The sequence below is a fragment of the Zosterops lateralis genome (genome assembly GCF_965231275.1).
Source record: "Zosterops lateralis genome assembly, chromosome: 6".
NCBI lineage: Eukaryota > Metazoa > Chordata > Aves > Passeriformes > Zosteropidae > Zosterops > Zosterops lateralis.
This window is the reverse complement of record NC_139761.1, coordinates 12,167,561-12,194,604: the sequence shown is the minus strand read 5'-3', so window position 1 is coordinate 12,194,604 and position 27,044 is coordinate 12,167,561. Positions and strand designations below refer to the sequence as shown.

Sequence of the window (27,044 nt, the reverse complement as noted above, 5' to 3'; positions counted from 1 at the left end):
TGAAATCACTAGAAGAAATACAATATTTTTTTTCCAGCTATCTCTCTGAAGGTATTTGCCATCATTCATTTTCCATATCTGGGCAAATTTCCAGTAACATAACTGAAAATGTAGAAAGTGCCATAAATGAGATTGTCTAGCCCCTTCTAACATTAATATATTGAACCAACATGGTGCTTTGTCTTACCCATACATTTTTATGTGTGCTTTGTTATCTATGTGGCTGATAGTAAATTTTCCTGGTACACAGCAGTTCCCACGAGATACCCTTGACTGTGCTGGATCCCAAAAAGAGTGAAACAGTGACACGGGAAGGTGGGAAATTTGGAATATCGGTTCTGGTAAAGTACAAGTTTAGACCACCATCCTACTGACCAGGGAATATAAAATAGAGTGCTGAGATCCTTCCCTCTCATCATAGGTGCTGTGGGTACCTGTTTGCAGAAGAGAGAGATGTCTTTCTCACAGTGTGGCTGATGTATCCTTTGGACATACATCCTGTTTCGTTCTGGGTTCTACATGTTCATGTGAATTGTTACAGTCCAGTTAAAATGCTCCTTCTAAAAAGTTAATAGAATGGGTAGAACTGTAGAACTGTAGAACCCCTTTCTTAAAAAATGGCAAATTTTGTGTATGCTTTAAATTATCAACATGCTATGCTGTTATCTAAATATAATTTAAAAGAAATATGTCTATATTATAGCTTACTCTAGCCTCATTCTTCTATAATATAATTCAGAAGACGTAGATTTATGTAGCTGAGGCTTTGTGTAACTCAGACATTAAATTTTAACAAAATATTATTTAAATATATGCATAAAATAGATCTTTGGAATATATATTGTCGCAGTAGCATCTTTATAATCATAGCATAGAAATTAAAACGAAACTACTGATCTCAGCCATGTGCAAAAGGGTGTCAGTGTGCTGCAATCCACACAAAAGCATCACTTTTTCATACTTGCTGAAAGCTTTTCCCAATACCTACATTCTGAGGGCTCCCTCAGCTTCCAGTGGGTGCAGGAAAGATCCTTTTGCTCGGAGGGAATTCCCCTGGAGAGTGTCACAGACCTGTAGGGATGATCCTCCTGTGCTCTGAATGGTGAACTAATGAACCTGTGCCAAAGCTATTGTACCTGAAACCAGAGATGTCCTTCTCACAGGAGGTAGGATTTGTGCTCCTTGGTACATAGATCTCAAAGAGCTCTGCTAGCAGAAGCTTTCAGCCTCTATTGAGGGCTGAAGCCACCAAAAATAGGGTTGCAGAACTGAGTTATAACTGAAAACTTCTAAGGAGTAATTTTGAAGAGTGGATGGATCATTTTGTTATGGTGCCATCCATCACGGCGCCTCTTCACATCAATCCTGCAGAGTATTAATATCTCAGAAATGCTGCTCCCATCTGCAGATTGCAATGGAATATGGAATAGGAGTTGCATTCCTGTGTATCTGTAGCATATTTTGCTTCTCATCAGTTTCAAATCACAATGTCACAGCTGTGGATGTAGTAAGTCTGCACTCGGCCATTGCACACATTGATGTGCTTTGAACCCAATATGCTAGGGGGCCTCGCAAAAATAAGGGTATTTCTACTGCAGGCACTGTGCTTGAAAGCATTTCATAACAAACCATACAAGTAGTATCTTCAGTGTTTACAGACAGGGTATTCTCAGTAGACTCACATTGCAGTTGTTGCAATAACTGGTAGTTATTCTGGTTTGATTCTGTCACAGATTTCCCAGCATGACTTTGGCTGTGTCATGTTTTTCTTCCCATTTTCCAAATAAGCAAATAAAGCCAGCATTTATTTCAAAAAGGTGGGGCAAATCTGAAAGCATCAGTGTTTGCTGAGCAGCCTTCCACCTTTGAATAGGAAGAATCGTAGATGTGGAAAGCAGTACCCTTTTCATCTTCAAAGTCTTCTCTTTGTATTTACAAATTAGCCAATCTGCAAAGCAGTATTTTTTTCCTGGGCAGTATGATTAAGACTATTGTTATTAATTATAGGGAAACTTCCATAATTTCAATATACATAGTTCAAAACAGCATGATATATACAGACATATTGCGGTTTATTTTCATTTGGATTGTTAAACCTGCATAGCTTTGATGGTTTCATCCCACATTTGCTATATTGTATTTTTAATGCGCTCAGACTGTGCTGGTATAATGGTGATCCTCCTCTTATACCCCATCTTTCCCACATGCATGAAGTCTGCTTTGTAGTGACATTCATGAAGCTCCCTGCTGTGGCTGAAACACTGGAGTCCTGCTATTTAGAATGAATGATTATTCCAGTGGTTGAAGTGTTCTCACAAAGGAGACTGGGCAGCAAGGCACTTCTTCCTTTCCTACCACACTAGGAGAGGAAATCCTTATTTGAGCCTGTGATGGGATCCTGACAGCCAATACCTGGAGGATAGTCTTAGCAGTGAGAAAAAGCCACTTTTGAAGAATGAAGACAATATATTCATGGCATGAAATTCTCTTAAAAAACCCAAACATTCCTGCTGCTCTCTGAATAAAAAGGGAAAACAAATAAACATTAAAAAAATCAGGATTTCATCATATTTCAGGAAGCCAAATCCAAAACTTAACCCCAGAGCCTCTCTCTGCTAAATGCTGATCTCACCCTGCTAGTGCTTAAACCAGGCATTGGCTCTTCCTTCCCCAGGGCTCCTGCTGTGTGCAGCTTGCTCCTGCTGCTGCTGCTGCTGGGTGTTGTGCTGCTCAGCCCTGACCCCCAGCTTCTGTCAAAGCACTGAGTCCTCCAACACTGAGGCAGGGCACTGTGCCTGTGCTATGATGCCAGCTTTCAGACCATCTAACTCTCAGTGCTGTGGATGAGCAGCTGGAAAAGATGCGCATTTCTTCTGTTTTGAATGAGATGACTGAGGGAGAAGCACACATGTGTGCTTGTGTTTTGGATTGCAGTCTGGGCCCAGGCACCAAGTGTTGCAGTGCTTCAGCTTTTTAATGGATGAAACTTCTGACTCAGAGAGGAAAAGCAAAGCTTGAACAGACATACAATTTAAAAGCTTCCAGGCTCAAGCAGAGACCAACTGCTTCATTAAGTAAGACTGTGAATGGTGAAATGGACTCTTACATATTAAATGGAAACACAGAGAGCTACAGAAATGAGCTCAGCTCCCTTTGATCATGCTGCAGTAAACGTGACCTATCAAATGACTGCTAAAGAGCTTGAGGGGATCTTCAGAAGTTAGTCATGGTAAAATAGATGCTATAATTATATCCACTGATAAATTTTAGCAAAACCAGCACATTTGCTGATGGTGCTAGATGCTTTGCCTGATGAAGATTTCTCTAGTTACACTGTACGTTCAGTGTGTGCAGCAGCCGCCCTGAGCTGCGAGCAGACAGGCTTTGCACTGACCTGAAAGAAGAGCCCTCCAGTCTCTGGGGTGAACTGAGCCTTCACCTCCTGCAAACTCTGCACAGACGGGCTCACTGCAGCTGATGGCATCAGCAGCTCTGCACAGAGGGCTTTGCCACTGACAGCCAAATCCCTGTGTCCTCTCCGAGCAAGTGCCATCACCTCTCCCCCCACACAAACCCACTGGAAGCACTGGCATTCAGCACAGACCCAGGGGGAAGCTATGAAGGGCAGGCTGTCCAAGCTACCACTACATGGTGAAAGCAGCCTGATCCTGTTTTCAGGGAGGGATAAATTTTTCAGGAGTTGGACTTTGATGACCGTAGCGAACACGAACACCTCTGAACTCAGAATATTCTGTGATTCGGTGATATTTGACCACAGCCTGTTAACAGGGAGTGAAAGCAAATTTTCTTTGTCCTAACATTGGAGTATATTAACTCCTGAAAATTCAGCAAGGGATGGGGGAAAGCTCTTTTATTCTCTTTTAGCTGATAGTTATTTGCATTACACTATTTAATACAAACAAAAGTTAAATCATTAGGTATAAAATACAGCTTTCAAAAATGTAACTGCCAGCAGTCAGTGTGCATAAGTGTACAGCAACAAATTCTCTCTGATATACCAGCCCCACTGTACTGCTCAGGATGCCACACTCCTACTTTTACGGTTTCACACCTCCCAGAGAAGTGGCTTTGAATTGTACAAACGAGGAAGGCTACAGCATAGTGAAAAATGGACAACTAAAAATTTTTGTTGTTGTTTTGCCATACCAGAAGAATTCCCAGAGACACATTAGTGCATCTTTCTAATCCATTGTCCCATTGTTCCCACAGCCAGACAGAATTTCTTTTTCATTTCATGCCTTGTGGTGCAGTTTAGTATAATGAGATTGTAACAGGTCTCAAAATCATTAAATTATGAAAGTGTTTCCCTTTTCTAGCCCTTGCTCTTAGAGTATAATGGCATGATAACAGCATCTGGAGACTGGAGCCAAGACCATTTTCTGTCACATCGCTGAGCTGATTTGCAGTGCTCTGAGCTGAAAGGCTTCACAGACACCTTCACTATTAATTTCAGTGGGAAATCCATTGTAGGGTTTTACATCTTGTATCTCTCTTTAAGAATGAATTAGATTTGAATTTCTAAGTGACTTTAAATTTCTACTCTCTGAAATGGAGCTGCATTGCCTCTTTCTGGCCTTTCTCCTACTTTGGCAAATCTCATAAAAGTTACTGAGCATTTACTTCTCTTATCTTTGTAGCAATCTCACTGACAACACAGTTTTTACTACAAATATAGTACTTTTAGATAGCATAGGTTTCATATTTTTATTTTACAAAACTTACACATCGGAAGGAGGTAGAGGTCAAAGCAACAGTGATATCCTATGGAGTGCACACTTCTTGTCTCAAGATAGTAGAAAAAAGCATATTAAAACACTTCTCAACCTCAAAAATAATAACCAAAATATGGCAATAATGTTTTTAAATTACGGAAATTCTTAGTCAAAACTTTTACTGAAAACAAGCTTCATTTTTCTGTTTTTGCAACTTGTCTGCCAAAATTCCCATGAATATCTTTCGGCACGTGTACAATGTTTTAAAATGATATGGCATCTTTGAAACGTTTGATGGCTTATGAAAGAAAAGGTCATGAGAAAACCTAAGGGCTCTGTGTTAATTTGAAAGATGAGATAGAATCATGACTCATTTAAAACACTAATAAAACCTATATAGTTTTGTATTTTTAAAGTAATTTTCTATTATTTTTTGATCTCTGGTTTTGGTTTTTTAAAATACATCATTAAACTACCACAATTTTCTGTTATTTAGAGCCCACAGCTATAAAATGCAGCTGTTTTTGTCTGATACAGGTTAAGCACATCAGGCTGGGTAAGTGCTTGTGCTGGAGATGACTTCAACTCTACCAGTATTGGCACTGGCAATTCAGGAGGGAGCACTTTTCACTCCACTTTAACATGGAACTGATATCTCTGTCTAATTTTATAGCATACTTTTGTGTTAGCACTGCCATGGTTTAGTGGTTGGTGAAAAGACTCACATACACCAAACCCACGCCTGTAAATGGATCCACATGATGGAACTGCCCTGAAAAAAGCTCCTGGAAGTACTGAGGGTCTGAAGACACGATGTGTTAAGTGCTTCAGCATTCTTCAAGATGAAAGGTGCTATAGATACACAATGAACTATTTCCCTTGTGTCCCTTGAGGAGCTTGAACTAAAAATGTCTTTCAGTCACTGGACACTTCAACATCCCTTAGCACAGAAGTTGAAGCCCAAAATGTATCAAATAATTTTACAATTTGACTAGCCACCAGTTTTGGACCACTACCTTCATCTCACCGTGAATGGACATGATGAACATACCTAGATAAAAACATGTTAAAGTTGTTTCAGTACCCTGTACTGGGAAAGTGTATCACTCTTCAAACTACAGAGTTTAAACTGTATAAAATGGCATAAGGAATTACAGCGTGCATAACTCTTTTTTGGTTTTGTAAGAGAGTATCAATTACAATGTTATCATGACAGCTCCATCCTGTAGCCAGGGGAATCGCCACTGAAATCAGCGGAGAGCATGAGGTGCAATTACAGGCAGGCTGTTGCTCCAGTGAAGAATCGAGAGGAGCCTGGGATAAGGCAGCTGAGGCAGCAGGGAGGGATGCTGAGCCTGCGGGGCTCCCCGCCCGCACAGCCACCCCGCAAAACCTCTGCCCCGCACCCAAAACCGTGACCCTGGTGGTACTTCGGGTCAACCCCCGGGTCACCGGCGGGCAGGGCGGGGCAGTCTGCGCTGCACCTCGGCCCGATGGGGACACCCGGTACCCCGGGCCCCGCGGTGCCAGAGCCCCGGGCGGCTCGTCCTTCCCTGGGCCGCGGCCCGGAGCCGGCGGGGCGGCCGAGGAGAGATGGCCGCGCCGGCCCAAGGACGCGGCTCCCGCTCGCCCCGGTGTCTCCCCCGCCTCCCGGGCCGCTCCATGACGGTGCCGGCCCCGCCCCGGCCCGCCCCGGCCCGCCCCGCGGGTCTCCCCCCGCGCCTCGGCGGCGGAGGGAGCGGAGCGGAGCGGCCGCCGCCCCAGCCGCGGCGGAGTGAATGGGTTGCCATGGCAACTGAGTGAGGCAGGCAGCGAGGCCGCCGCGGCCCCAGCCGCCTCCGCTCCGCAGCGTGTGGGCGAGCAGGCAGCGGGCGGCCGCCGGGACAGCCGAGGGGACGCCGGGAGCGCAGCGGCAGGATGGAGGACGGCTTCTCCAGCTACAGCAGCCTCTACGACACCTCCTCGCTGCTCCAGTTCTGCAACGGTAAGGGCGGGGGCCGCCCCCGGGCAGCGGCGGGTCCCGGCGCTCCGGCGGGGCGGGGGCGGAGGCCGGAGCGGGGAAAGGCAGCGCCGGGAGCGGGCCTGGGCCGGGCTGCCCGCGGTGTCTCCGCTCCCAGGGCCGCCCCGCTCCGCGCCGCAACTCGGGGACAGGAGGAGGAGGAGGGAGGAAACTTCACCCCCTTCAGCCTCCCCGTTACACGGCGGGAAACCCGCCAGCCCTCGGGGCGCCTCTGCCAGCAACTTCTGCGCCTCCTTCGCGGGAATATGCGGAGATACGTGTGCGTGTGTGGACGGTGCGGGTGTCTGTGTGCATCTCTCCATCTCTCCCGAAGGCAGAGCGGGGAGCTCCGGCGGTCCCCCGCCGCTGCGTGTCTCCGTTGCGCCTATGCCAACATACAGCCACATCTATACATACATATATATATATATATATATATATATATATATATACACATAAATATATATACACACATATATGTATAAGACGTGTATTTATCTACATGTACAGGGCCGGCATGACCCCGGGGGCGCAGTGGGACGCCGCGCCTGGGGCAGGTGTCCTTCATCCCCCTGCCCGCCCCCGCTCCCGGAGCCCACCCGGCGCCTCTCGGCACCAGCTGAGCTGTGAGATGCCTCTGTGCAGTTACAGGAGTTACTGGCCTGCAGTTACCTTTTTTTTTTTTTTTTTTTTTTTTTTTTTTTTTTTTTTTTTGAGGTAGGGGTTATTGGGGTGGTGGCGTCACCTGGGTGGCAGCATGACAGGGAAGCTGCCAGGCTGCAGTGATGGGTCGTAAAAAGGATGAGGAGCTGCAAGTATCCTCACAGGTAGTATTGGTGATTGGCCTGCATACTACTTGGGATTATTCAACTAGCTAATATTTCCCTTGGGGGAAATAAATCAGCTATTCTAAATATTACAGAGAGTTCTTCATGGTAAACGATAATCTCAAAATACCTTACTTTGGTACAAGCTGTTTTCTAGCAGCAAAATTGTGAGCAGTCATAATCTCATATTTTGTATTTGTGGGTCTCTTATTCCTCTACATTTTAGTAGTAGTCTCTTCTTTCTACTGCTGTCTGAACAGCTGGAGTCAGGTTAATATGAAATTGCTTCATGACAGCAACTGCATCAGACATAGCTGCCTCTTTCCTTGGAAGATATGAAGACGATAAATTTCACATTATTTTCTTTGTAGTGTGGTGCAAGAAAAGGACAGGTTTGCAGTAAACTTTCATGCATGTGGACCTGGAGATTGTGGGAGCAGTTTTTTCAGCGCAGCAGGAGTTGTGTGTGTGGGCTGTGCATTGTGTGGTGACATTGTATTTTTGGAGCTCTTCAGGAGAGAAAACTATGACTATGTACGGGGGTTGTACGCTAATAGCAGATGCCTGTTTTGCCTAAACTTAATAAATATTTCATTGTAACTGTTTTTAATAAGGAAACATACAGCAATGTATTTCAAAGTTTATACTCTAATCCATTTATAAGCAAGCTGTCTTCCTACCAAAATCCCTGGGCTTTGCTATTACAGTAATCATGATAGTAGTCTGCATGTGGGAGCAGAAGGAGTAGCATTACTTTTGGAATAGTTTGAAAAAGCAGAGTAGCTTATTCCTGTGAATTGTCCCTCATGTTGATTTGGTAACTGAGCACCTATTATACTCTATGGAAATAAGCCATATGTATTTATACTGTACATAGGTTTTAAAATCTTGGTTAATCATTAAATATATTCTAGAATGTGTTTCTACAACAAATCGCTTGCTTAGCTTTGTCTCATTGTAAATAGTGACCTCAAGGGCTGTTCTAAATTTGTATTATTCTGTGCTTATAAAAGAAAGTGGTTGAATTTAGAAGCCCTTCATTTTACAAGTTAGCCTTTAGTGAGATGAGATGAGGAATTAAAGATAATCAGGCCTTTGAGTACAGCCTTGAGGTAATCAGGTATTTCACACAAGACCCATGAGGAAGAAAATACAAATAGACGATGCCAGTGAGGGTTTTGAGGTTGGAAAATGGTAAATAAAATTGCTTTACAGGGAAGTGGAAAGCTCTTGTAAGTATAATGGGCAGTATGAGAAATGATGTGAAGTTAGGAGTGAGGCAGACATATAGGAGAAACCAAACAAAGCGAGCAAGTGGTAGACATAGGAAGACAATATGATTTTAGTGTATGGTAAAGTGAAATACAGAATGGCTGGTAAGCACTCAAAGTGATCATTGTTGTATGGTTTAAAGATTCCTGTTCTGAATAGGATTAATTTTAGCTGTACAAGTAAAGACATGGTAGAATTTTCTGATGCTCTCAAACAGAAGAGATGATAAAGAGACTCCCTGTATGTATTATTTTGAAAGATCAGGATGCAAAGGCTGTGCTCCTAAAAAAATATCTATGGGTCACCTGTAGGGTACCAACCAAGGTCTAGCCTGGGCCAAGGATGGCTGCAGCTTCTCCCACTTCTCAATATATTCTCCTTGTTTGGAGTGGGTGGGAGCCCAAGAGGGGATTGGGAGGGAGGGAGCAGTAGTGGGCAGGAGGCTGTGATGGGGATGAGGGAGCAGGGCCTTGGCTGGTGGAGGACCTGGTCAGGGAGAAAAAAGTTAATACGAGAGCAGATTTGCCCCGGACTTGCTCCTTTCTTTCTAGAAAGGGCCCTGGGTTCAGGAGAAGAATCTGGGTCTTCACTCATATGCAGATTTAGTTTGCATGATTATTTAGTAATGTGTTTTTACGGCTTGTGATGTGTAAAAAATAAGGTAAATGGAGAAGGAAGGGAGAGAAGAAAGGGGTGAGGAAAATATGTTAGTTTTGAGCTGCATGTCTAAAATCTAGGGCAAATATTTAGCACAGCTAGTTCAAAGACACCTACTTTCTTCAAACTCCTTTTTACAGAGTAGTAAAGATACGGTTGGCATTTGAGAAACATTGTGTTAATGAACACAAATGTCAATCTGAGATAACATCAAAGCAAGAAATACAAACTTCCAATGTGATTTTAGGCAAGTTTATTTCATTCTTGATGCCTTAGTTTCCTTAGTTGTAAACTAAGCAGAAAGTACATGCCTGCTTTGGAGGAGTTTATCATAGTTATTGATTTGTTTGGTATTTCCCTCTTCAGTTTCAGAGGACAGTCTTCAGATGCACAAAATGTTTTGTCAGTTGCTCTGCCTGTTCTGTTTGTTTGTTTATTTTTAAGAAAGACACTAAAATAACTCCTCTTAAAGCCCAAGGACAATTCTCAACTTACATGTCACTTTCCAGGTAATGAAGGACTCTGTTGGTTTATTTTGCATGTTGTAAAGTAAAGCAGAGATAATATTAACTGTGCCTGATTATAGATACCTTTCTTGGTATAGAAGTTACTGTTAGGTAGAAAGCCAGTATGTTTATCTATATTCAATCAGGTTGTTAGTCATGTGTTAATTAAGCTGAAGATAAAAGTGGAAGGATGCCGATAAGGCAAGATAGTGTTGAGGTTTTTAGCATCTGCTTAAAAACTGATGGAGAGAACCATGCTGGACATGACACATTACCAAACAAGACACATACTGGAATTAGAGACAGTGCTCATCTTGCCTCCAGCTGATTTACTAGGCTGCAGCTGTGATCAGTGCTGATTATAGACAGGTTGGGAAGACACGTAGGTTATGGGCAGTTTTGTGGGTTCTCTGACCACAGATCCCTATCTATCTATTCTCTGTCTATTTACACAGCCTTCACCACAGTAATTGCTGTGGGCAGAATTATTAGGTATGTGAAATGTAAAGGGTGGAATCTGGGATTCCTGCAAAATGCTTCTGTAGATTTAAAGATGGAAGTGAAAATTTATCTGTGATTTCTTTGGAATTTGTAGCATCTTTTGAATGTCCTTCATGTGGCTACTGGGAAAATCTTGGCTGTCAAATGACCATTCCTGCAACCACAAATGCCTTGTTTGACAGAAGCTTCAACTTTAGAGTATCTGTTTAAAGCAGTAAAAAAAAGTGTGAAACATTATTTCTTAATGAAATTGATATATTTGGCAAGGGACTCCATAATATTAATTACAGTTCTGTTTAACAGATAACCTGAAGTGTAATTGTTAGTAAAAAAATTAGTGTTAGAGAAAAATTTAAATTGATACAAATGATGCTATAATTTATTTTTTAAAAAGAACCGAATAATCACAGAATATGCTGAGTTGGAAGGGACCTACAAGGATCATTGATCATCCAACTCTTAGCCCTGCACAGAACCATCCCCAAGAGTCTTACAATGTGCCAAGAGCATTGTCCAGATGCTTCTTGGACAGGCTTGGGGCTGTGAGCACTTCCTGGGGAGGCTGTTCCAGTACCCAAACGCCCTCTGGGTGAAGAACCTTTTTCTGATATCCAACCTAAGCTTCCCTTGACAGAACTTCTGGCTGTGCCCTCTGGTTCTGACATTGGTCACTGCAGTGGCTGCCCGTCCTTTTCCCCTCATGAGGTTTCCTTTTAGTCTGCTGTTCTCCAGGCTGAACAGACCAATAATAAAAAAAACTCTTAAAAAGTAATGGTTCCTTTTGGCTCCCTCCACCCCAAATCACTAAATCATATCAAGATTTTTGACAGGTAATAGCTTTGAAAACTCAGTCACTCTTAAGTCACGAAAAGTAAATTGTATGATTCAGTTTTTGTCAGTCTCTTTACAGTTTGAATCTTCTGCTTCTGTAATTCTCCTCCATTCCTGAAAACAAATTGAATATGTGTACCTCTTTTTTCCAACTCCTCTATCTGCAAGTGGAGCAATGTCTGTCCGTGAGGAAGTGAGCACCACAAACAGGAAATCTGTATGGACAGTATTATCCTGGTAGTTGTCTCTTCTTTCCCATTGGACTCTCACACTTCCTCTCCTAAACTTTCCTAAACACAGCCAGTTACCCTCTTCCTACACCTGGACCAAAGTCACACAATATGGAATGGGTTATGAAAGGAACAGTGGTAAGTTGAGCCCTGTAGCTTTCAGGGCACCAGTTCAAATCTGTAGTTTGTTTTACTGTGATTACTTCCTAGCAATAATGCAAAACAAAATTGGATTTAATTCAGTTCTCACTGGGCAGATTGATGCACTCGTGCAGGGAAAGGTGTTGTAAGCATGTTCAAAAAGATGTTGCAAATATGTTAATAGCATTACTCATGTTGTTTTTCTCAGAAGTCCATAACAACACAGTCAGAGAGACAAACCAGGCTTTCTCATGTTTCATCTCTAGATCTCATCTCTTCAGAACAGCAGCATGTTTTGAACTCAGGAATGGAGGCAATACCCCATTTGAAGCTTCTACCACTTTTATAGGACAGAAGATTTTATTACCTTGGACAGCATTGCTTAGACAGCATTCTCTTAATTTTTCTTTCAGTGAGATTTGTTCTGGCTCTTGCAGTCAAACTCTTAAATGAAATGCTGAGTTGGACTCTACATTAAGTGTCAGTTTTATGCATTTTGCAGATGTACAGAGTATAAGTTGATTCTAGAATATTTTTCTTCACTACTGGAGTAAAGGGGAGGGAGGGGTGGCATACAGAAATACTTTTTTGTTGTTGTTGTTGGTATGTGCAGTAATTGAATGCAGAATAAATCAGTATGCTATGAATTAAAAATAACTTGCTGCAATGGACACTTGCACAATATATATTGTTAGCTTATTAGAGCTCAAACTATTATTACTAATGAGGCACTATATAAGTAAACTGAATTTGTTGCCCTTTAATTAGCTATTTATTTCCAAAACATGAATTATTAACACTTGTTTTAGTCATGAATGGTGTTAATTATAGTTACTGGAATTTTATTTTTTTCCTTTTTTCTTTTTTTAACTAAGCTTCTAAAAACAAATGAAAATGTAGACCAGTCATGAGAGAATCCTCTAGTGATAGTCAAACCTCAATAGAGAATCTGTGTCAGTGTGAGCAATATGGAGAGAAACTACAAGTATCAAGTATTTTATCATGAATAAAACAACATACAGAATTGCAAATTAAAGCATTGGGCTCTCAGCAGAAAAACATGCTTTATCTGATCTTCGAGGAGTTTTTAAAAAATTTAATAGTACTTTACTGGGGTGATAAAATATATGTTTTAAGTTCTAATTAAAAATAGCAAATCTCAAATTCTTTTATTGAACCTTAAACCACATGCAAATAATTCAAATGAGGATTAAAATTATATTAAAAGTACATTATTAAAAAGTGAATATACGTGAGGAGACAGCGAGGGAGTGCACCAGTTAGTGACATACATTTTAATAGGTTTTATTCTGACTTCTCTCTTCTTTCTCCTTTCCTTAGAAATTTAAGATGACAATTTTAAAGTTGATGTGCAGTTCTTTTGTCAAGAGAAGTTTTGCAAAGCTCTAATAAAGAACCTGTCTTTTGATCTCTAAAATCTTGGGGATGATGAGAGAGAATAAGTAGGAAGGTTGCATGAAACAGTGTAATGACTACATTTTTTGTTGGGTGCTTGCTATTTGCAAATGACACTAATTGGGCAACCATAAGGAATTGTGAAAGCTTAGAGGGAGTGCAAAAGGAGCTGTGGATGATGCTCTTCTTCCATGAAACACAATTTAAAATGTTCGTCCATTACATAATTAAAATGTGGAAGTAGCTCCCTGAGGTTTTTTAGGGAGATGTGGTGGGGATAATGATATGTTAACATGATTTCACTAAATTAATTCTTTGGAAAGTAATTAAGTGAAATTGTCCACACTCCATTACTTCCAAAGGGTAAAATCTGACATGGTCCATCATATTCTCGTCTTGCTTTGAAATGACTGATTATTGAATAAATATAATATATTAATTTGAAAACTAACATTGGAGGTCTCTAGCACTGTTTTTAGGTATTGTGGAATGTACAAACTAATCGCCTTTTTGGATTTAAAATCTGAAATAAACACTTCATTGTGATAAAAGCAGTTTGCATTTCATAGACCCTGTATTTGATTGGAAGCTTATGTCAAGGTTCCTGAAAACAGGGATGAAGAAATGCTATCTAGTTTTAAGTGTAACTTCTATAATCTCTTGCAGGCCAATACATGAAGCATTGCTAGTGGCTTTTAGTCATCTGACAATTGATGAACACATTTCAATATGTAAATAGAGAGACAATCTTTGTTTCAAGCTAGTAAAGGCAAATGTTTTCAAATTAAAACTGTGTAAAGAACCTTGTGTTTTATGAAAACTAGATCTTTCTTTTACTTACAGCTGTGTTGAAAAACAGCAGACTGAAACATCCTTTGGCATTTCCCAGTAGACTCAAGACTCAAGTGGAACTGACTGGGCACTGGTGTCTAGAATTTCCTTGAGGCTGTTAAAGGTTTCTGTACCCTAAAGTCAGCAGCATTAGGAGCAGCTCTTTATTTTTTTCGTTTGGTGAAAAAAAAAATCCCTCTTAAACCTGAGAAAAATCCTGACAGACGGTTTCATATTTATTTCATGCTTACTAAAACCAATTACCATTTATTACTTCCTTTTTCCCTTCCCTATGCAGCATTTCACAAGCTGTTTTACCCAGAGCTGTTGCTGCCTAGGGAAGCATCCTTCCATCTCCCACGTGGAGATGCTGCTGTAAAGAGCTTGCAGGATGTGGCAGGTGGGTCCTGGTGCTGCCCCTGAGGCAGGTACAGCAGGGTTTATGTGTTACCCACATTGTCCCACTGCTCAGGGCCCGAGGGTGGCTCCTCGGAGGTGACCGAGGTCTGTGCCTACATGGGTGGTCCAGCAAGGCTGGCTGGGCCACAGAGGGCAACGAGGTCTTTATCTAAACTGATAAAAACCTTGCAGGCATTAGCATATTCTGAGGCTCAGGCCAGTCTTTTTTCAAATCAGTGTCTGCATTGCTGCCTTTTTGCTTTACATCTCTCAAATATAGGCCGAAATTATAGGGCAGTGACAGACAGGACTGTGCTTAAATGATCTGAAAAATCAGGCCGTCATTTTTAGGTTACTGTGGACCTAAACATTGAATTTTGAATTAAGTATTAAAATGGAATTTATGGAGTTTCTGTCCATCTGTTACATGAGGCTGTGTTATAAAGCACATGTACAATACCTCAGTGTAACACAGTAAATAATTACTGATATGATTTCGGGTAAGAAGCAAAATCCAGACAATGTGCAGGTGATAGAAATTTAATTGTGGATTTCAGTACAACTGTAGTTTGAAACTCTGGAAATGATCATGGCAAAGTCCATTTGAATCTAAAAAATTGAGAATTCTTAGAAATTGTGCCTCTCATAATAAAATATATATCTATTGTAATTTAGTGAACTCTGTATTATGCCATGCACAGGAGGAGGTGTGAGGGTAGGTTTTCTTTTTCTCCCTTTTATGCTAGACAGTGTGAGAAGTCCTTGTGGTAGCTGTATTTCAGTTTGGAAATAAGTGATTACCTCTGTGTTCAGAACTTTAAATGAACTAATCAGGGGTCCTTTGGGCTTGAAGCCTTTCTCTACTGAGAAGTGAGAGAAGATCCATTTTTAAAATTTGGGGGTTTGTTGTGGGGTCCAGCAGACGGGTAGGCTGGGGTCAGCTACTGGTGGCAAACAGATAAGCCTTTTCTTGACTGGTGTACTGCAGGATCTTGCTGCTGAAGGGCTGAATATTTAAAAGAGGTATATATAAGATGCACTAGCTCTGTGATGCTGCACTTCAGCACTATGTCCACATTAGCAGGAACTGTGGGACAAGAGAAAGAAATCTGTAAAGCAAAATATTTTGTGGTGAGGGCTGGGGTATCCACTCTCTGTATTTACTGTGGTCTAGCTCTAGCTTAATGCCCTGTACGAAACACACTTCAGCACTGGAGGACTCCTGCCGTGCTGCTGGAGTGCTCTCCCAAGACTTGGCCTCTCTGTGAACCAAAGAGGGGTGATGGGTGATGAACACTGCATAGGCTTCCTTTGGGTCCAGACTGAAATATGTGTAGGGAGCTGTGGCAGCTGGAGCTGGGGCAGTTGTAATGTCGTAGTCTTTGAGATAAGTTGCTTCTTTGGTGTTCTGTTCTGGTTTTCTGAAGAAGAGATTCTTAGTAATGTGAATAAGGGACCACAGGACCTGTGTTGGGCTTGAGCACTTTAGGTCTGAAGATTTTTTAAAGTTTCTCTATCAGATCATTATGAGTGTTGATCATGTTCAGAACAAAAAATTAAAAATTCTGGACTTTTTTTATTTTGAGCAAGTTTTAATGGATCAGACAGAACTAAATCAAGGCTTTACATTTACAATAGTTCTGCTTTACTGAAAGATCTAAGCCCAGTCATTTTTAAGGCAGAGAGAGGGGAATGAATATGGGTGTAGCAGTCTACCTGTCCTTTTCATTATTTAATTTCTTGGTGTTTCCATCTCTGTTTTGAAAGCTGAAAAAACAGGATACAAATAGTAAGGGCTTTGGTTATGGTTCCCTCCCCCACTTGTTTTTGATTATTCTGTGGTGCGTTTTGCTTAGATTGGCTGCATTGGATGACCTGTTGTTTGAAAGAACTGGGATAAACATGTTATCTGTGCAAGCCTTAAAAAAAAAAAGGTTCAGACTATCACGCTAGTGGGATTTCAGAGCAAATTTATAGCTGAATTACATAATTAATTATTTGAATGGTATTTCAGCTTTCTTTTATGATTTGGAGGCTTTGTTTTGGTTTTAGGAAAGAGTTAAATAACTGAGTCGTGGGATTGAATGTTCAGCTATGGAACTGAAAAATGGTTGCCGTTGTGTTAATGCTTTATAAATAAAATTCATGGGAGTGGGAAAACGCATTTGTTGGTGTGGTCTCCCGAGAACAATATATTTGTATCTACTCACTAATTTTTTTATGGAGCACTGGGTTTTAGGCATTAAGGTGAAACTTTACAGCAGTGAACAGAGTAGTTTATTCCAGCATTGCCTCACGTGTAAATTATTTGAGAGATTCTGTTCTGTAGCTGTCAGGCCTTGGTAAGATAGTCTTGCTGGGATTGTAGCTTCTTCTGTGAACATATACCCCTGGGCGATTGATCTGCTTATTTCTAAATTTTGTTTAAATAGGGGGAGTGTATGGCAGGCCAACCTACCACTTCCCACCCTCCCACGGGGCCAAGATGAATCAAAAGAACTCTTTCTCCTTTCATCTGCCCTTTTAAAATAAAACGTACCCTGTTTCTGATGCATACTGATGTAACACAATCATTTTTCTAACTTTGAAGATGAGTAACACTATGTGATAATGTTTCAATGAAATGAAAGGATAGAAAGTAACATAGATGGGGAGACAGAGGGATGTTAAACATGACAGGCTCGGTCCTTCAGATGTTATGTGATTAGAGGGTGTATAGTGTTCCTTAGGAGTAAAGGTTAATAAACCAGAGAGCTGTGGGAGCTGGAGGATAGTATTGTAAAATTCAGAAGACAGAGGTTAAGTGGATTCTGGTCTTGAGGGCAAACCTGATGTCACTGCCCCACTGCCAGTTTCCATTTTCAGCTGGGGCTGATAAACCAGGCCACACTGTGCAGCTGCTTGGGAGGAAGGTCTTGTCTCCCCTTCCCTCACTTGCTCTCTGTGGTTTTACCTACTTGACGGACTAAATTGTCAGGAGTTAGTTTAACATGCTAACCAAAAAAAAAAAAAAAAAAAAAAAAAAAAAGCAGTATCTGTGTGTGGTATTTTGTCTCGGTTTTGCTGGGTTAGTTTTTTGCCAAACCGGAGAATTAAATCAGCTTCCAGAGGCAGCAGAAGATGAATTGTAGGAGAAGCGGGTGCTGCGGGCTGGGGTTTCTAGAATGGCCATTGTGTCTTGTGGAGAACTGGACCCTTGCTTTTGTCATTGCAGCTGCTTGTGGCACCATGTGTTGCGCAGCATCAATAAATTAATCCAAGTTAGAAGTGTTGCCCATCTGTTATGTATTGTAGCAGGTAGAAATGATCCCCTTTTTTCTGTCTTGTGCCAGGCATAGTGGTGGTAGGCAAACTTTTAAAACAGTGCATAAGGCAGTACAAGGGACAGTGCTGAAGACTAATAAAGAGGGTAACTACTTTTTGACTGCTACAAATATGATTGAAAATTGAATTAAGGTTCATAGAGGTGGAAAATTACCTATGCATCATAAATTTAATTTCCAGTCCACCTACCCATTCTAAGCACAGTGAACCAACATAAATTTTTTGCCATTGAGATTCCTGTCTTTCTTGGAGAATGTTTAGTTCTTGTGGTTGATTTTCATGTGTGTCTCTGTGTGGGTTTTTTTGGTTTTTTTCCTCCCTGGAAACTATGAATCTCAATCTTTTTTTGTAAGCCTTTTAATGTGCTTTTCAGAATATGACATCACATTCAATTAAAAAAAAAAATCTCAGCCCCAGGCACTCAGGTGTACTCAATAATTTTTTTAACTGAAATTATAATTAGTAATTGAATATCACCTACCTTTTTCTTTGCACTTCAGAAATTTGTAACTTCATATTTCCTAGAACTTTCGTTTATAGTTTTGAAACAGAAATAAAATTTCTATCAGAAGATCAATGATCTCTTCTTTTTTACATTACTTTACTTGGGAATATACTTGTTTCAGGAGCATGTTCATCAGATTATTCCATAACTTTTCAGGAAAAGACATACCCTAAAACCAGAATTAATCAGTAACAAACGTCATCAGTGTGATGCTGCTGCTCTGTTCTCAGAACCAAGTCTGGGCATTCTTTTGATTACAGTAAACTCATTGCAAGGAGAAGAGGAAGGTCCACAAGATATCTGTGCATTGAGGAATTTAAACAAATACTCTTGCAGGAGCTACTAATCATCTTCAATGGTCCCATGTAGGAAGGGACGGATTAAAAACTTTGCACTTGAGAGAGAGCAGTTGTGTCCTGTTTGTTTACTCTTTGTTGTTTCCAAGAAGATTAAATAAGCCTAAAGCAGCTCCAGTGATTCCTGCAAGGCTCTGTAGGATTTTGTGAAGCCCAGAAACCATTTGGTTGATGCTTGGTTATTAACCTTGGTAGTTGTGACTCAGAAGGTTATGAGAGATTTGTGTGCATATTGTTCCAGAAGAGGGTAACTTAAGGGCTTTTCCTCCTTTCTAGTTTTTATATTTGAGTTTTTAATTTTAAAAAATGTTTAGCCTCAGGGAGCCCTCTAAATCTAAGCCTTTTACTGCCTCCTGAATTTGGCAGTTGCTTCTCTTGGTTTCAGTCTCTAGGCATGTGGGCTGTGAAGCTTTGAAGTAGCTGTTGCCTGGCTGAAGCCTCTCTGGAGGCACGGAGAAGGATAATAAAGTTTTGACATTTTTGTTCTTTCCATCGTGCAGATATTTTAACAGAAGTGAAACAGATGATTTTTAGTAAAGACCTTAAAATTACAGAATTGTTAAGACTGTCTCTTTTGTGGTTTGGTTTTAATTTAGAACAATTGCTAAAATCAGTGGTGTGGAAAGCCACATGCATTTTGTCAGTGTTTTAATATCTGGCATTAGGAATTGGTTAATCCATTTAAGAAGTAGAATAAGAGATTCAAGAGAGAAATGTTGCAGCCCAGTTTTCTTAGATATTGCCCAATGGATCACTGACAAATGCCAGAAAAGGCAAAGAAAGATATTTGGGTGGGGACAAAAACCCCAGCAGAAGTTTTTCATTCTTTGTAATTCTGGTTCTAAATAGCATCTACCAGTCCATGCTCAGTGAGCAAACAATTGCCGAGTCCATGGCAGTCTGGATCCCAAAGAACAAGCACCTTACCTTCACCTTCCCCAGCAGGGCTGCATCTCAGTACTGCTTGTGTACTTCCCCCAAGAACAAAATAGATACAGGCCACCTTTTCCTGGCTATTCCTAACTTTTTCCAATCTGGCTCCCTTAAAATAAGTGTCTGGTTGTACAGAATCAGAAGTAGGACAATACATCACGGAGGAAAAAAAGCTATTTCAAACATCTTGATTATGACATGGTGAAAGTCTTTCTGTTTGGGTGTTTCCAGCTGTTTCTGGCATAGAGCACTTCTGAGACTACACTGGTTTGAATTAATGAGGTTTACTAGATTTAGTAGTGGCTAAAATACATAAAGTGATTTTAAAACAATTGGTGTCATGCAGCCATTGCTCAGTTTACCAAGCTGTGTTCTTCTGTGCTGCAAAGACTGTGCACTTTGGAAGCTTTATCTTTACTGTAAATGTAGTAGTAGGATTTTTTTTGTAGAAAATGAATTTATCTTAAGAAATGTAAGTTATCTGGTTTTAAATGCAATTTATTGGAGTACCTTTTGTTCTGCTGCATAAATAGGTAGACCTATATAAAAACTTAAAGTCACTTTGTGCTGCAAACAGCACTTCTGTTACTCTGCTGACAAGTCAGCAACTTGCACAGTTGTGAAATCTTTCCTCTTTTTTTCCAGTTATGGCTGGGAAAAATTAAGACATTGTTACTCTTACAAGTCCACGTTACCTGTCCTTTAGCAAGCTGTGGTTGAGCACTGCATACTAAATGCCAGTTATCATATTCTGCAATCTGTATGAGCAGAATTCCCACTTCCACAGCTGTGGGAGTAGAAATGGGAAGCAGTCAAATAAGCTCAGTCCCTCAAGGCTCCTCCCAAGGTGACTGGTGCAGAGAGCAGTGAGGTCCAGGGAATTCTTCTGACCTTTTGGAGGCACAAACCTTGGGAAACAGATGAGTGTTGTTAAAGTGATGACATCTTTCACATGATAAAAGTAGCAGCTTAAAAAAAAAAAGCTTTTGACATTTTTGACAGGCTTGCACATCATAATTAGATAGTAAAAAGAAGGTGTGGGTTGGCAAGGCATTAGATATGAATGATATGCAGGTTCGCATCCATTTCTCTTTAAGCAATGTTGCAGTGAAGATGAAGCCCTCTGAACAGATGTGTAAAGCAGAGGTTTTAAAGTGAAAATGGATTGTATCCATTTGAAATAATTCAAGGGAAGCTGGGGAAAGCTACTGGCACTCTCATTTCTTTTTCTGAATAACTCCTTTACTTTGATAAGAAGTTCTTAATACAGCATATTATGGGTATAATCTTAGAACTGTGTGCATTGGCTTACCAGTGTCTTATTTATTCACTTTCAAATTAACTTTCAGGAATAATGAGTTTTTTCTCACACTGTGTATTCTGAACATTACCCTTACTGCCTTTACAATCTGTCAAGGATGCAGGGAAACAGCTAAAAGAGAGAGTGATTTTTGTAATTTGCATTGAGAAGGAGAAGGATGAATGAGAAGATGGAGGGAAGATGAAATAGGGCCTTGACCTACCTATAGTGTATGAATTTTATGATTAGTCCACAGGAAAATGAATTATGGGGAGATGCACGTAAGGCAGAAGACAAGACATGGAATTTAGTATTCCTGTGGGATCTGGGGATCTTAAGCCTGATTTGGCAGGGTATCATCAGCAGGCCAAATGTAGGGGGGCAGCAGAATTGGGTTCAGATAGTGGCAACTACCCCTCTCCTATTGGCATGTTTCTGGCTGCTTGCATTGGATTTTGTCCATGTTCTGTGTGCTGTGCCATCTGGGAGCCTGATTCCATATTTTCCACTTGCACACTGGATTCCAGCTCTTTCCCACAACAAAGAGAGACCCACTCCTACTTGCTGCAGCCCCCTGAGCTTCCAGCCGGGCAGTGCTGCCTGCTCTCTCCAGTAGCTGCTGGTGTCAGTCACTCCAGCCCTGTGCCCTGGGACCACAACTCCTGAGTGCAGCTCTGATGTGGAGGTATCCCTGCATGTGCTGACTTGAGATATGGGGCAATCTCTTCTGTGAAGGTGAGAGCAGCAACATCTGCCTGTATTGCAGGGACTTGTCTTTGGGCAGTCAAGAGGCAGATGTGAGGTCCTGGTTTGTGCTGGCAGGTTTTAGGCATTATTTTCTTTGCAAATTTTTAGTACCATTTTGACTTCTTGAGAGAGGGTCAGGCTGAGTTCTGGACAATTCAGCACCATTGGGGGAACCCTTTTCCCACCCCATTGCTGCCCTGTCCTTTTTGCCAGGCTCCAAGTCCTTCAGAAATCAGATGGGAGCTGCCAAAATAGCAGATGTTTCTGCTGAGTGTGCTGTAATCTCTCACAGCACTGATGCTGATCAGGCTTTGTGTATAGCTCTCAGCAGCACAACTGAATGTCCTTTGGCATTCCTGGCTGCCTGGTCTTTAGCCCCACAGAACAGCCCTGGCTGAGGGCTGCAGGAGTAGGGCTGGGTGGAGTTTACTGATGATGGAGGTAGAGGACACCTTCCATTAGATCAGGCTTCTCAAAGTCCCATCCGGCCTGACTTGGAACATTTCTAAAAATGGGGCATCTGGAGCTACTCTGGGCACTCTTTTCTGGTGCCTCACCAGCCACTGAGCAGGTTCAAGAAAAGAAGACTCCAGAACCTGCACCATGAGAGGGTAGTCTCTTGAAGAGTTTGTGAGGAAATGCTTTGGAAATTCTTGGGACTTGCTTTTTTTCTGCTGTAAGCAGTTCACCATGAAACAATATGGGATTTTTTTAATCATCTGGTGCAGATCCATGGATGCTAATGCACTCTCCTTGCCATTGATTTTTTTGTGAATGAAATGGTAAACAGTTAGAAAGCAGCTCTGGAAAAATTAGAGAAATTATTAAGCTTTCCTTTTTAAGCTCTGAGAAGTAAGAAAATGTGTGAACTAAGGCTGAATAATGAAGCTTAAAACAAACCTGTTTTATTCATGTGTTATAAGATTTTTTTAATTATTTAATCATTCCCTATAGTTTTTGTAGGAATTAGGCCTCATTCATTTCAGAAGACAGACTTTCCTGGAGTGAGATAAATCCAATAAACATATGTAATGTAATTTTGAAATGTAGTAAATATGAAACCAGTAAATTTGATGTCCAGTTCAAAAGTGTTTTTCATGCAAGGAGAGTTAATAAGGTATTGAGCTACTTTGCAATACAGTAGGAAAATATGCTTTCCTTTTTTTAATGATTAGGGAAGCAGGAACTATCACACTCTGTGAATGACTGCTCAAAATGTAGTTTTCAGTTAAGTATTTGGGTTTGGGTTTATTCTTGTGTGGATTTTTTGAGGAGCAAGTTGTTTGTTTCTTTGCTTTGGGTTTGGTTTTTTTTGTTTCTTTTACTTGATAGTGGGCCTATGAAGCTGTCTTGTTTCCGTCTAAAAGGAAGAAAAAGAAAAGTGTGGATAGATTTGCTTAAGTGTGTGACCCCTTTGTTGTAGTGGCACTCACTACTACAGCAGTTGTTTTTTGGCATGAATGTAATATGATTCCTGATCAACTGGATCATTTTTCCTTTCTTTTCAACTTTTGAATTTGGGGATACTGAGTGCTTGCTTTTGGTGAAGAATCAACATTTGGAAACTGTTACAAATAAGACCATTGAGGGTGAGGAGTTAGGTCACTGGCTCAGGGAAGCTGTAGCTCTGAGGATTGGACTTCTCTGCCATGGAAAGAGCCTGACTTCTGGGGGGTTTCCTAAGTGGTCATGTTAAATATTTAAAATATGACCATCTGATCTGTGTGTCTTACCATAAATTTGTGTATTAAGTATGTGGCTTTGATGTAACTTAAGTATTTTTGTGATGAAGCTGGACTATACTAGGCTTTAATCTTGACTGTCTTCTGCTAAAATGAAAGATATTTTGAAAAAGGCATCTCCTGCTTGCCATGGCTGCAGGAGTATCTGCTGTGCACAGATACTGTTTTCTGAACTATCTCTTCAGTGGAGTTGGGAGAAATGTTTTCCAACCAGTTTCAACTTTTTCCATGTCTCATAAATCTAGTAATTTTCAAGTTCAATGTGGTGCTCAGTTTACTGCCCATGGAAATCACTGCTCTGTGCTGTGTTGAGGAAATTTACTGTACCCAAATGTTGTTTTGGGCAAATCTTATCATTGCAATAATCTTTACATACTTGTAGACCACTAATCTTTGTGCAGGACCGCTTTAAAAAATGTTCCTTCTTGAATTGTGAGAAAAGATTGCATTGTTAAACAGTGCTGTTAAAATACTAAATTCATTTAGTTCAAGTGGCTGTACTTGACCTGTGTCTGAACACTGGCATACAGAAGCCTGACTTACGTGAGTTCCACCCACATCCAGGGCTAAGAAAGCATAAGAGAACTCTTGCCCTAAAGCTGCATGGCTGTATTAGCCTTAGGTTTGTCTTTGCTGATAGGCTCCACCTTATCATGAAGGTTGAAGCTCAGATTCTCAGTAATCACGTGGCTACAAGAGCATTATCAGCCAGTCTTTCTGCAGGGTTTGTTCTCACTAGTCCTTCAGCACAGTGCTATTAGGAGATGGCTTTTGGAAACGGATTTGCTCTGCATAGCCTTCGCCCATCTAATCTCTCGAGTGAAAACTCATACAGGAGAAGTACTGACTGCCGCCAGAAGGAAATCAGTCCCACAAAGTCCTTGAAGGAGAGGAACAGTCAGAGCCAGGCTCTTCTTGGACCTTGGCCTGGGGCTTGTTCCCAGCCAAGGGCAGACCAGACATCTGCTGACTCTGTCGCTTTCACTGAGGGCTCTCCGTAGCCTTACACAATATTGCATTAGTTGATCAAAGCGTATTTGTAAACTTCTTCACCCAATGTGAAAGATACAAAATAGTTTATCTCTGTCTCCTCCTCCATCTCCTTCTCCATGACAGCCTGAGTTTCTTTTAAAAATAGGCAATAAGCATGCTGTAGCATTGCCAAGTGCTGTGGAGGATGCGGCAAGGCTTGGAATACAACTCGCTTGTTCTCACAAGCAGGACCACACTTGCACAGTGTGCTGGGAATGGCATCACAGCTGGGTGACATTTGTCACAATGCTGTGCACCCTATTGTGGGGAAATAAGAATATGATCTCATGCTAGGGAACCCAATTACAAATAAAAAGAATGCAAATTGTCTTCGATTAGAGGAGTTGCATTTTTTAACAAATAATTTTTCAGATTCTCTGTGTTTCTCTGTTTCCTGAAATAAACCTGAATTCATTTCTTATTTAGGGATAGCAAATGAAAGGATTTTTTTTCCTCCTTCTCCTAAAGAGCCTCAAAGCCGTCATCTTCCTGGTTAATACCAGGACATCAAACATTGTATCAAATGTGGTTTCTCTGGCTGTGTTTGAGTCCTTGGAAAGGGTAGTTTGTTCTTTCTGCATTTATGTCAGCAAAGATTTTTTTGCTGGGGAGTGGAAATATGTAATGGAAAGATCCTACAGTAAGAAAGTGTATTACTAATAATTATATTATTATATTGTATTCTATTTGTCAGAATTAAATGAAGGGAAGACTTAACCCCAACTGAAGATGAAGACGGATAGTGTGGGTAAAATTCCAGTGTGTTATGGGCATCCTGGATGCTTTTTTACCTTTGCCATCCAAGCAAGGATATCACCAGTTAATTCAAGTACTTCTCACGTGCACTAGACTAACTGCTCATTCTAAAAGAAAATTCTACATTCCTGTGTGAGACAGTTCTGAACAAGACAGGTTTTAAAAGAAGACTTATAATAGTTTCCTAAATTTGAAATAATTTTTCCTTTAAATATTTAGATTGTGATTTGTCTTTGTGACAACCTGTAATGAAGCCTAACACTGCATTAATTTCAGAAACTAAAATATTCACGAGGTACAGAGTTCTAAAGAAAAGTCAGACCACTGCTGGAAGTAAAGCCATTAGCTGGGAGCAAGTACCCAGAGTTTGAGAAAGTGATAAATCTGCTTTAGACATCAATGGCCCCTTCTGCAGGTGCAGGAGGAATGTTTTATTCTCTTTGTATTGTGTCCCTTAGTTTGAGTCTACAGTAAACACTTAGTAAAGCTGATAAGCCTTTCAGAAATGTAAATGTGGAATATTTGGGAGTGGTATTTATTTTACAAATAAATACTGTTGATTAGAGACTGAGATTTTCCGATTCTTATTTCTGAGAGGATGCACTTATGGAATAAGACAAAACAAACAATTTCAGATTGATAACTATGGATTACTTGCTATTGATGCAGTCTCAGTTTAATAAATTTTTAAATTCTTAAATGGAGAAGTGTTTAATTGCTTATGTATTTCTGAAGTTTAATACTGTTTTAAATTTGTTTTTTAAAAGCCATATTTATATAAAATAATAATTTTCATTAAACTGTAGATTATTAAAAAAATAGATAAAAAGCTAGTGGCCCAAGTAAATTTGGGAATCAGTTGCCATTTTAATATTGAATATGGAAATCAGGAAAATTACAAAATATATGCTGACCTAAGTAGTTTCTTAAGTGTTTAAATGGTGTCTAATGTAATATAAAGGCTACATTTAACTGTGGATGAGCTGCTGGCTGATATATCTTAGGGTTTCTTGATAATGTGAATCAACTTTTCTTTTGTAAAATAACTTAAATACACAACAAACAAGAAAAATAAAATTGCCTTGTAATACATTACCATGGGCTAACATGGGTGACTTTTAAAAGGTGTTTTAAATCAGTTTTCTTGCCTTTTGAATCTCTCTGAGTGCAAGTAGAAGTAAATCTTTCTGTTTTTATGCATATGGCATAGTTGAATGAAATGGAGACATCCAGTTTTTTACAGCAGGGAAAAGATATTGAGCTATATAACACTATAAAATTTCTAGGAGGACATTTTTTGTGATGTGTGATGCTTATTTGTATGTGGTTTAAAGTATATTTAGGAGCAGCAAATCTCTTCTGAATTGGTTCTTTTTGTCTAGTAGTGCTAAACAAAAGCTGCAGGTCTTTAATTGTACATTATGTGATTAATTTGCATTCATTCCTTCCTAACTCTTGTTGGGTGACTTGGACATTGAGCCATAGTTGTGAGATGGGGATGGAGAGACACTGGAGATGTTCTCCCGTGTTCAACAATCTATTTTTCTTCTCTTGTTTTGGGGGTATGATACAGATACACTCTCAGCACATCACTGAGAATATAAGATGGTAAAACCCAGCCCAAGTATTCTACCCTGATACCTTAATTACCCAACTGGTTCCTTTATTAGCAAATTCTTGTTTTAGGCTGCATCTTCAGCTTCTTAACTCCAGGCAGGTGCCATGGAGTCACTTCCTTTTCAAACTACAATCCTTGCATTAATGTTATGCTACAGAATATTATCTTTACTCTCCTGGTTTCTGTGTGCAGTGCTGAGGTTTGGGGTTTTTTTCCAATGGTATGGGCTGATCCCAGCATAATGTAGAGGAATCATAACTGGCTAAAACATTTTCTATTGAGTTCTGTGTTCAACAGAGGCAGCACAGTAGCTCTGAACTGTTAAAGCATTTATGTTGATAGACCTCTTCTGGGTAAAATCCCTCTAATTTATTGATGTGTCAAAATT

General features: G+C 40.5%; 1 protein-coding gene across 7 annotated transcripts in view; it reads left to right on the top strand.

Moving 5' to 3' along the window:
• EML1 (EMAP like 1) overlaps positions 1-27,044 on the top strand; it is a 120,567-nt gene that overhangs the window by 33,217 nt on the left and 60,306 nt on the right. For 3 of the 7 annotated variants that reach the window (XM_083864525.1, XM_083864523.1, XM_083864522.1), the window contains exon 1: positions 6,609-6,717. The exons of 1 other annotated variant lie outside the window; for it this stretch is intronic. In XM_083864525.1, coding sequence (XP_083720651.1) covers positions 6,651-6,717 — 67 coding nt within the window. In that variant the 5' untranslated portion in view covers positions 6,609-6,650. Of the gene's footprint in view, positions 1-6,608; positions 6,718-27,044 lie in introns of those variants that run through there. 3 more of the 7 variants (XM_083864528.1, XM_083864527.1, XM_083864526.1) reach the window with 1 other exon arrangement.